General features: G+C 36.5%; 1 protein-coding gene across 7 annotated transcripts in view; it reads right to left on the bottom strand.

The window, feature by feature from the left end:
- The window catches only part of Cad86C (Cadherin 86C), a 411,455-nt gene that overhangs the window by 149,022 nt on the left and 250,313 nt on the right, over window positions 1–12,120 (bottom strand). For 6 of the 7 annotated variants that reach the window (XR_012718060.1, XM_075291231.1, XM_075291230.1 and 3 more), the window contains one exon: window positions 1,361–1,444. Coding sequence is in view for 5 of the 7 variants with exons in the window: in XM_075291231.1 (XP_075147346.1) it covers window positions 1,361–1,444 (84 nt within the window). In the remaining 2 variants the exon portion in view is untranslated. Of the gene's footprint in view, window positions 1–1,360; window positions 1,445–7,538; window positions 7,722–12,120 lie in introns of those variants that run through there. The other variant, XM_075291234.1, reaches the window with a different exon arrangement.

A 12,120-nucleotide genomic window follows, 5' to 3' on the forward strand; every position in this document is an offset into this window, starting at 1 on the left:
TGGGTTTATTTTGAGCGTGCCTCCTCTTCTTTTTCCATTTGTTTTGTTTTGTTATTGTTGGTTTTGTTCTTTAAGCATTGTTGTCGTTTCTTATTTCAGCTTAAAACCATACATTGACTAAACTACAAGAGTAGCTTAACCAACAGAGGAAAAGAATGTTTGTCAAATTTATTTGGGCAAAGCCCTATAGACTGCAAGATGGTTGGATGGACGCACGTTTCGGAATTACCACATTCCTCATCAGCATCCTCTACTTGCAGCAAAACTATCAACCAATTATCAGAGTAAATTCAGGCAGTTTATTAAACCCAACAAAAACCACACTTGAACCCTCCGAAAAAAGGTTTTACATTGATAGCCGGCTTATGCCGAAATAAATTCGAAACAAACATATCTCTTTTCCTATGCCACTGTCAAATCATCGATTTGAATTCACATGGCTGGGTTTATTTTGAGCGTGCCTCCTCTTCTTTTTCCATTTGTTTTGTTTTGTTATTGTTGGTTTTGTTCTTTAAGCATTGTTGTCGTTTCTTATTTCAGCTTAAAACCATACATTGACTAAACTACAAGAGTAGCTTAACCAACAGAGGAAAAGAATGTTTGTCAAATTTATTTGGGCAAAGCCCTATAGACTGCAAGATGGTTGGATGGACGCACGTTTCGGAATTACCACATTCCTCATCAGCATCCTCTACTTGCAGCAAAACTATCAACCAATTATCAGAGTAAATTCAGGCAGTTTATTAAACCCAACAAAAACCACACTTGAACCCTCCGAAAAAAGGTTTTACATTGATAGCCGGCTTATGCCGAAATAAATTCGAAACAAACATATCTCTTTTCCTATGCCACTGTCAAATCATCGATTTGAATTCACAGTTACCTTTTTAATTAAAATTAATTGAGATTAGCAATCAACATCAATTAAATATTTAATTGCATCAATTAAAAAATTAATTGAAATTTGCTAATGAAATCAATTAATTTTTTAATCAAGATTTTTTGTGCCCAATTAAAACTGTGATCAATACTATAATTTTCGTGGTTGAGGACATTTCAATTAAAAAATTAATTGGATCAATTAATTTCGTGATTGAATCAGAAAAAAAATTTTGTGTGCATAGAAAACTGCGGGAAATTGTAGTCTGTAAAAATTTTAAATTTGATGATTTAAAATACGCGGAAACAGTCAAGTCAATGGGTCTTATTGTAGATCAAATATATAAAGCAGATCTATCTATATGGTGGAAACTGCTTCGAACAAAAATATGGGTTCATTCGACAGAGACTGCAGCACCTGGAACAAATGTTACATTCACTTTTATGCCCAAATGGGTTTACATTTTAATTTTCTACTTACCCATAGTTCCAAGTAGACAGGCTTTTGAAATAGGGGATTTTTTCGTGCTATTACATAGTCCAATTCTGTACCACGTTTGGCGTCCTAAAAAAGAAAAAAATATATATAAATTAAAGATTTTTTTATATTTTGCTGGTTTGCCATATGTATGTAGATTCCACGTTGATTATACATTAAAAATGCGAACCAACACAAAAACCAATGTATCGTCCGAAAATTTGGCCAGGCAAATTTGGCCAGAAAATTAAAATTTGTGTTTGTGTTGACTCGTATAAAATTAAAATTAGGATACAGATCTCATTTATCCAATTTTCCTTTTTTTCATGGTATATTAATAAAACTATTCACGTACAAATAAATGCCTATTTAAAAATCCAAATTATAAAGGCTACTTCAATGTAAAAAATGTTTCCTTAATTCCAATAACCAAATATGCTAAATCCTCAAAACAAGTCTTAGTCTATATTTGATGCGCTTTTATCTTAAATCTAAAGATTCAATATATCAGTTAGTTTAAGGACGATTTCTTTAATTCGAAAATGTGTTTCTTTATTTTAAAGAAAATCTGCCTTAGTTTAAAGACATACAGAGAGACGCAAAATTCCAAAATTTGTTTCCTAAATTTAATAAAAAAAAAAGTTTATTGATGCAAAGATTTTAAATTTTATTTTAATCAAAATTTCTGTTGAGTTATGAACTTAAGTCTTCATTAAGTTATTATCAAAGCATGCCATGACTTTGAATGTATATAGCATTTGAACTAACATTTTCATATTACCATTTAAATATACTTTATTATTTTGACTTTCTTATTAAGTATCAGTAGGCTATGCTTATGTTTAAGATTTAGTTATACATTTTATGAAAATAAAGAATAAGACAGTTGTTGTCTAAAAGTCAATTATACTACATGGCGCAGTCGTAAAAACAAAATTTTAACGAATTTACCTACGTGAACATATACATACATACAAAATGGACTCTCTTAAAGCTGTTGGTGACTTGAAACTTTCGGGAAATCAGAAAAAGAATTGGAAAATTTTCAAGGAAGATTTCATTGTGGCGAGAAATGTAAAATTAAGCGAAGCATCAAAATTGGCATTGCTAAGAAATCAAATTGGACCAGATGGCAAGGAAATAATAAGAAATTTGGAATTATCCGATGAAGATCGAAAGAGTTACGAGAAAGTTATATATGCGCTAGACAATTTATTTGGGTCACACACAAATATCTTATATGAAAGATTTGTATTTTACAACAGAAATCAAATGGAACATGAACCAGTTGAAAGCTTTATTAAAGAAATCCGAGAGTTAGCAAGCAGCTGTGAGTTTTCAAATGTATGCGAAATGGTTAGAGACCGTATAGTTTTGGGCGTTTCTGATTAAAAGCTTCAAGAAAAATTGTTGAAAATGGAGAACATAACAATGGAACAAGCAACACTTGAATGCAAAATATTTGAGAAACAGAAGGAGCAAGTCCGGGCCGTTCAAGAGACGAAGAAAATTGTGGATGAAGTTAAAGAACATTCTGGAATAACAGACAATAATGATGATGCTTGTATTGATAAGTTATACACTAAGGCTCCAGGTAAAGATAGTACTACAAAACATAAGACAAATAGACAGTGTAATAAGTGTTTCAAGATTCATCGTAAAGATAATTGTCCGGCTTTTGGAAAGATTTTGAATATTGGAGAAGATGTATTTTTCAAAAATGAGGGCTCTCGTGTGTGGGTTCCAGGGGTTGTCATTGGTCATCATGGAACTCCAAGATCGTATATAGTGAAGAGTTTGCTAGATGGGAAGATTTACAGAAGGAATTCCTATCATATAAAGGAAAGAAAATGTACTGATTGCCCTGAGGGTGAGAATGTGAATCCAACGTCTGACAGATATGATGTTGTAGGTCCAAGAAGATCTTCTCGTTTGCAAAAACTATACACTTAAGTATTTATTATTAATTATGTAATGTCTCTGAATTAAATTTATGAATTTGCTCATTGAATGTTATTTTATATGTATATATAAATACATCTTAGCTTATATTTAATTGGCTATTGATTGAATTCTTAAAAAGAGGGAGATGTTGAGTTATGAACTTAAGTCTTCATTAAGTTATTATCAAAGCATGCCATGACTTTGAATGTATATAGCATTTGAACTAACATTTTCATATTACCATTTAAATATACTTTATTATTTTGACTTTCTTATTAAGTATCAGTAGGCTATGCTTATGTTTAAGATTTAGTTATACATTTTATGAAAATAAAGAATAAGACAGTTGTTGTCTAAAAGTCAATTATACTACAATTTCATTATTTTAAAAAAATTGGTCCTTAATATTTTGTAAATTGCGCGTCCTAAAATTTAGGTTGCGTAATCTTTAATATTACGTAAATATTTTTTGCAGTGTACGGATTTGATCAATTGTGGATAGTGAATATTATATAAATAAATGTTTGGGGTGAAATATTCAAATGTATTACAAACATATGTTTTTAATTGTACTCCAACAAAATTATATTTAAGACATTTTGCTGCAAGCAAAACAATGTTAATAAACTGGAATTTACTATTTAGGGCCAAAAAAATATGTGTTTTTAGGACGAAACATAACATATTTGCACAGTACAAACTATTTTTTGTTTGATGTTACAGAGGCGATTTGTTTTTGTGAGGGTGTAGTATGGATGTTATATTCAATAGTCAACCGTCGAACTGAACGGACGTGTGTTTTAATATCGGATCAATTTAATTATGGTTATAAGTACTTATTACGAATTTCAAGTGTGGTGGTACACTTAGCTACCATGCAGCGAAATTCACAGACATTCACTGGGTTGGTAACTTCAGGGCCCAGTGGACGGGTTTCGACTGAAGTTATAAATTTGGACAATGAACAAGAGTTTGACCCAATTAGTCGACCTGTATATGGGTCGACAGTAGAGGCTCACTCACGCACATAAAACGCTTACGAGTTGAATTAATTTACAATTTTAGTGAAATCTAGGATATTAAGGGTTTAATAGCGCTCTCGATTTTAATCAATATCATGTTTTCAGACATGTCCCTAAGGTAAATTACTCATAAAATTATTCGTGAGTCACATTTTTCGTGAGTCACGATATTTTCGAGCGTGAGTAAAAATTTCTTTTCGTGAGTGTGCGTGAGTCCTACCAAACAATATTGTGCGTGAGTAAAACTTTTCTGTCGTGCGTGAGCGTGAATTAAATATTACTCACGTGCACACCTCTAGTCGACAGGTGGCGACATTTTGGCAAGTCGAACCTTTTCAAAGGTAACGACCAGGGCTGTGGAGTCGAGCCAATTTTGCTCGACTCCGACTCCAGCATTTTTCATCAGCCTCGACTCCGACTCCGGGTAATATAACTAAATCTGATTTTAATACCATTAATTTGTAATTCTATCGTGGGGGTACCATAAATGGCGCGAAAATAATTATCGTCAGTGTTGCCAGTATTTTCCGGGCTCTTGTCCCCAAAATGGAATGCTTTTATCCCCAAAAATCCCCAATTTAATTTAAAAATCCACATAAAAATCGCCAAGAAATTGTTGGCAAGTTATTTGAAAAAAAAGTAAACGAATAGACTCTGCTGCAGAAAATCCGTAAAAAATTATATAAAAAAAATTATAAAATAAAAAAAAATTGTGCAATTTTCGTTATAGTTTACGAGTTACAAAAAGATGAAGATTTCAAAACACAAAACCAGGAGACGGGTGCTCAAAATATCATCCGATAAAGGGTGATACGGTCAAAATTTGGTCAAGGGAAAACGTGTGTAAATCGGTGAAATCGTTTATTTAAAAAATCAAATTAAATTTCTTTTTCAAGTTCAATTAGTATAAAATTCAGGAAAAATATTCAGTTAGGCTTTCGCTTTTCCAAATCCGAATTGCCGGGCCTCACGCATGACACCTGCCATCAGATTTTGTACAGCCACCTTGTCCACTTTCTTCGCCGCAGAAAGCCAGTTTGCCTTGAACTGCTGCTCGTCCTTAGCAGTTTTTTTGGTCTTCTTTAAGTTCCGCTTGACAATAGCCCAGTATTTCTCAATTGGGCGGAGCTCTGGCGTGTTGGGAGGGTTCTTGTCCTTGGGAACCACCTGCACGTTGTTGGCGGCGTACCACTCCATGGCCTTTTTACCGTAATGGCAAGATGCCAAATCCGGCCAAAACAGTACGGAACAACCGTGTTTCTTCAGGAAAGGCAGCAGACGATTATTCAAACACTCTTTCACGTAAATTTCTTGGTTGACAGTCCCGGAAGCTATGAAAATGCCACAGGTACAGATGGCTTGCCACACCAGATATTTCTTTGCGAACTTTGACAGTTTTATGTGCTTGAAAATATCTGCTACCTTTCCCCTTCCTTTTGCCGTACAAAACTCCTGTCCCGGAAGCTGCTTGTAGTCGGCTTTGACGTAGGTTTCGTCGTCCATTACCACGCAGTCAAACTTCGTCAGCATCGTCGTGTACTGCCTCCGGGATAGCGCTTTGGCCGTCGTATTTTGTTTATCATCGCGATTTGGAGTCACTACCTCCTTGTAAGTCGATAGTCGGGCTCGTTTTTTGGCTCGATGCACGGTTGTATACGATACACCCACCTTATTTGCGGCATCTCGGAGAGAGAGGTTAGGGTTTCGCTTGAAACTACCCACAACTCTCTTTGTCGTCTCAGCGGCTTCCGGTTTTCGATTTCCCCCCGATCCAGACTTCCTGGCTGTCGACAAACGTTCCCCAAACACTTTAATTACATTTGTAACGGTTGATTTGGCAACTTTTAGCGATTTTGCCAGCTTTGCGTGCGAGTAGCTCGGGTTTTCGCGATGTGCGAGCAAAATTTTGATACGCTGCTCTTCTTGCTTGGACGGCATTATGACAACTGAAGAGTGAATTCCAAAATCAAAATAGGAGCAACATTCTACACACACACCTTCAAAATGAGGGGTGTTCAGGTTTTTTAAATGCAAAATTGAAAGAAATACGTCAAGTTTATATTGACCAAATTTTGACCGTATCACCCTTTATGTAACGTTCCACCGCGTAGGGCTCCACTTTCGAAGAGGATAGCTACCTTCTTTTCGGCGGCAATGATCAGTCCTGGGGTGGTATTCCTAACGAAAGGGAATTCTGATACGTTGCCATAAAGGTAAAGAAGAAAAGAGACAGACGGAATAGAGAACCGAAATAAACATGTGCACAACAAATTTAGGACGATGATGATAAGAACTGCAGCATAAGATGTCAGTTTGCCGCTATTATCACTACACCCACCCGACCAACTCCGACGACTTTCCGCGTCGGCCCTAGCATCCTCTACCTACCAACCCTTACCTTTCGTGGTGAAGGAAACACACGTTTTAGAACATCTTAATATCTATTTACAAAAAAATATTACTCTAATAGCCGAGTTGTGGAAGTGTCAATAGCAGTTAGGAATGGTCTTATAATTGTAGTTAGCGGCAAAAACATAAACATCTTGACCATAGGGTTGATGAAAGAAATTGTGACAATGTCCATAAAAGTGAACAAACAATTTGACGGACAACAAAAAAGTACGTGTGGCTTCGGTTGAGCTGATGCAAGTTGTAATGCAAAATATTCTTTCTATAATGACATTAATATTGGACTTATTTACCATTTATATCCAGCGCTGTCCACAGGCCTGCGATGTCGGGATAGTCCCAAATACGAAAGTTTAGGAATCAATGTTAAAGGCTGTACCTCAATTTTGCATAGCTCGATTACGTAGGATAACATAATAATTGAGTGTTAAATAATGGACCATATTAACTAAAACTTAAATTAATCCAGTTCGATGACTGGGCAAGATTCTTAAGGTTAATATATGTAAATAAACGGTATTTGTAGAAAATTTCAATCTAAAATTCAATCAGTGTCTCCACATCGTATCCTTAACGATTAGAGTTAATAGGTCTAATCCGAGTAGACGAAAAATTACATCTGCTTCAACCAAAACTTAGTTCTGTTGTTGAAGCTTTGTTTCGTGATTGTAATTGTAAAAAATTTTAATCCCCGGAGTAAACTCCGGGTAGTGGGTACCACCGAATTTCCCAATCAAATTGGATTCCTAGGCAACCAAATAGGAAGAATAACTATTATGCTTACAATTCATTGCCCAACGACTTACCAGGAAATTTTAATGAAAGTAGTAAAAAAAGAATTTAGTCGGCCTTCTAGGAATCTGGCCTTCTCTAGCTTTGTATCAAGTGTCCTTATCTGATGTCGGGAACGGAGATAATTTTTATAATTTAATTCTTCAAATAATTCAGTTCGGAGTTAACATTGTTAAAAGCAAAATTTGTACAACTTAAGTCTCCTTGTTGCTCAATGAAAATGAAAATTACATTTTCTAGTTTGACAAGAAAATTTTACAACCTGAATATTTTTCTAAGTTTCCTTAGTTATTTATTTAGTTAGTCTATTTTATTGTGGTGGTTCGGAATAATAAACCAAGGAAAGTGGCTACAGATACCAGCCCACATCAGCGTTAATTATTGAAGAGTCATCGAGTCATCTTATGTAAATCCTCTTCTAAATGCTCGAGAAATAAAAATGGGAGGTTAAATCTAACGTTATGGAACTAAACACAATTTTAGTAAAAAACAAATAAGGAAAGTCTGAAGTCGGGCGGGGCTTTTATATACTACTATACTATTATATACCCTCCACGCACCACATTGTATTTAGATCTACATTTCGATACCATTCAAATTTGTTGAGTGTTTTATATAAAGGTTTATGTTGCCAATAACCAAAATTTAAAACTGACCCGATTTGGACAAAATTTTGTCTGACTTCTACAAAATCTCTAGACTTAAAATTTAATTCGGCTAATGTCTTGGGGAGGAGCACAGTGCGTCGCAGGGTATAAATATGGGAAATGTTTATACATTTTTAGGCAATTTCGCAAAAATGCATCTATTATTTATCAGCCGATAGATATGTATTAGAGGTATACAAAAATTTGAGTCATTTTTACAAGTTTTCGTCTTAGCAGTGAGTATCAGTGAGCATCAGTAAGAAATACAATTTTCTATAGAAATAAAATTTTTACGAAATTTGATATAGAAATAAAATGTTGACAAGATTTGCTATAGAAATAAAATTTTCACAAAATTTTCTATAGAAATTCAATTTTGACAAAATTTTCTATACGAGGGCAGTTCGGAAACTTCTTAGCCTAGCACAAAAAGCGCGGTATAAACAGAAAAAATCAATTGTTTCGGAAACTTCCATCTCTGTTATGAACACATGTTAAATTTTGTTTCGATCTGGCAACTCATTCATATAGAAACAGGTGTTCAAAAAAGACACAGCCGCAATTTTTTACAATCGAAAAATTAGAAATGCGTGCTGCCATTAAATATTTACATAAAAAAGGTTTATCGGGACAAGAAATTCATAATGATATGGTGAATGTGTTAGGTGAAAGTGCTCCTTCATATGCAACAGTAAAAAATTGGGTTGCTGAATTTAATGCTGGTCGTACCAGCATTGAAGATGAACCACGTAGTGGACGTCCAAAAACAGCAACAACAACAGAAATCGTAGCCAAAGTGCAAGATATGGTATTAATTGATCGACGAATAAAAGTGCGTGAAATTGCTAATATCATGGGCATCTCAAATGATCGAGTCCATTTAATTTTGCATGAAGAACTACAGATGAAAAAGCTTTCTGCAAGATGGGTGCCGCATTCGTAAACAGTCGATCAAAAACGCATAAGAATGAACATTTCTCAAGCTTGTTTGGATCGTTTTAAGCGCAATAAAATTTATATTAAGCGTCGTTTCATAACTGTTGATGAGACATGGATCCACCACTATACTCCAGAGACAAAAGAACAATCCAAACAATGGACTGAAGCTGGAGGAAGTGCTCAAAGAAGGCAAAAACAATTCAATCGGCTGGCAACGGTTTTTTGGGACTTCAAAGGTATTTTATTGATTGACTATCTGCAAAAGGGCCTGGTTTGCCTAAAAACTTATTTAGTTACAAAAATGTGAAGTGTTTTAAAAAATGTACTTTAGCCGGAGTCGAGCATAATTTTTACGACTCCGACTCCAACAAAATCTTCAGACTCCGACTCCACAGCCCTGGTAACGACTTCGAAAGGAGGTATCCCTCACGAAAGAGAATCAAGGAACGCAGAAATGATTTGTTTATTCTAAAGAAATTAGTATCAGTCGACCTAAGCAAGTTGTCGGCTAAGCAAAGCGATTCCTTAATATGGGCGCAAGGAATTCTTGAAGCTGGAAAAAGGGAACGACACCGGATGAGCTGCCATCTTCCAAACAGGATCAAAGATCGTTTGCCTCACTGCAAAAGACAGCCTTGTGGTGGCTACCATTAATAAAAGAGTGTTGGACGGTATGCTTCCAAATCAAAAATGGGGGAAATTGAGAACGCGCGTCTACTCACAGATGCTAGAAAAGTTTCCCGGACCAAGTCCTCGATGACAAGATGCTGGTATCAAGAACGATTTAAGTTAATCGCATTTGCGGACCAGAGGTCTATGGATTGCTTTACAGCTGCTTTGATTCTGGTCTAGAGAAAAGATATACTGGCTACACATAGAGCATATGCATGGATACCTGCAAACCCTCTTGATCCTGAGTCAATATTAAACAGACTAAAGGAATGTAACACACATCTCTCAACCGCCGATTGGAAGGTTAGGTTAGGTTAAAGTGGCAGCCCGATTAAGTTTCAAGCTCACTTAGACTATTCAGTCCATTGTGATACCACGTTTAACTAAAAGTACCTATTACATATGGGCACTTCTAGTTTTAACCACTGAACGAACCAGATTGTTCCAAAAACATTAACAGACTGCTTAAGTTAAGGTTTTCCAGGTCCGCCAGTAATCTAAAGCTATATGCCCCTAAAATTTGCTTACGCCTTACACAAAATGCAGAACACTCACACAAGAGGTGTTTAATTGATTCCTTTTCCTCTGCATCATGACAGCTTATACAGTAGTCATTATACTTCGCACCAATAGTTTTTGCAAATTCGCCTATCAGGCAGCGACCCGTTATAGCAGATATCAGAAGTGATATCTGACATCTTGTGAACACTAGCATATCTAGTGTGACAGCCTCCTCACGCAGTAAGAGCTTGTAGGTAGCCAAAGACATACCAACGGATTCCAGTTCCCCTGGAATATGTAAGGTAGTTCCTAGCCTTGCTAACTCATCTGCTTCGCAGTTCCCCGGTATGTTCATATGGCCAGCCACCCATATTAGGTGAATATTGTACTGCTCAGCCATCTCGTTGAGAGATTTGCGGCAATCGATGGCCGTTTTCGAGTTAAGGAACACAGAGTCCAAGGATTTTATTGCGGATTGACTGTCTGAGTATATATTAATGCCATCATTTTTTGAACATTACTTCTCAGCCAATTCGCCACCTCTCTTATTACTAATATTTCAGCCTGAAAAACACTACAGTGATTAGGTAATCTTTTCGCTATTCGAAGTTCCAGATCATTAAAATATACTACGAAGTCCACTTGTCCATCCAATTTGGAGCCATCGGTGTAGAAATCTATATATCTTTTATTCCCCGGGGGACCGTACATTTTTTCCGACCACAGCGATAACTCGCGCAACCACGCAGCCGTTGTTGCAGCTGACTGTTTGGCATAAATGTCTAACGGCAATAGATGCAGCATGACATTAAGGGAAACTGTTCCTGTCTTTCTGAATGCGCCTGAGATACACAAGCACCCCATACGCTGAACTTTATCTAAACTAGAGGTGTGCACGTGACACGAAATTGTCGTGACTCACGAAAATTTTCGTGACTAACGCGTGAGTCGTGAATCACGCTCATGGCAACGGCGTGAGTGTGCGTGAGCGTGATTAACAAACCAAAATGTCGTGCGTGAGCGTGAGTCACGAAAATATTATCTTCGTGAGTGTGCGTGAGTAAAGATTTACGCTCACGAAAATAATCCTGCTCACCAACATAAAACGCTTAAGAGTTAAATTCATTTACAATTTTAGTGACACCTGGGATGTTAAGAGTGTAATAACGCTCTCGATTTTAATAATGCTCATGTTTTCAGACGCGTCGCTAAGGTAAATTATTCAAAAAATTGTTCGTGAGTCACGACATTTTTCGTGAGTCACGGTATTTTTCGTGAGTCACGACATTTTCGTGCGTGAGTGTGCGTGAATACAAATTTTCTTTTCGTGAGTGTGCGTGAGCGTGAGTCCTACCAAGCAATATTGTGCGTGAGTGTGCGTGAGTAAGATTTTTCCGTCGTGAGTGTGCGTGAGCGTGAGTTAAATATTACTCACGTGCACACCTCTAATCTAAACCTGTCGGTTGCTGAAGTGCCGGCCACCAGACTACAACACCATAAGCATTATAGGTCTAACCACTGCTGTGTATAGCCAATACATAATTTTCGTCCCCACTTTTTATACCCTGTGCCACACTGTGGAACAGGGTATTATAAGTTAGTGCATATGTTTGTAACACCCAGAAGGAGACGAGATAGACACATGGTGTCTTTGGCAATAATGCTCAGGGTGGGTCCCTGAGTCGATATAACCATGTCCGTCTGTCTGTGAACACATTTTTGTGATCAAAGTCTAGGTCGCAATTTAAGTCCAATCGCCTTCAAATTTGGCACATGTTCCTCATTTGGGTCAGAATAGAACCCTATTGATTTTGGAAGAAATCGGTTCAGATTTAGA

Source organism: Haematobia irritans, chromosome 1 (assembly GCF_050003625.1).
Source record: "Haematobia irritans isolate KBUSLIRL chromosome 1, ASM5000362v1, whole genome shotgun sequence".
Taxonomy (NCBI): Eukaryota; Metazoa; Arthropoda; class Insecta; order Diptera; family Muscidae; genus Haematobia; species Haematobia irritans.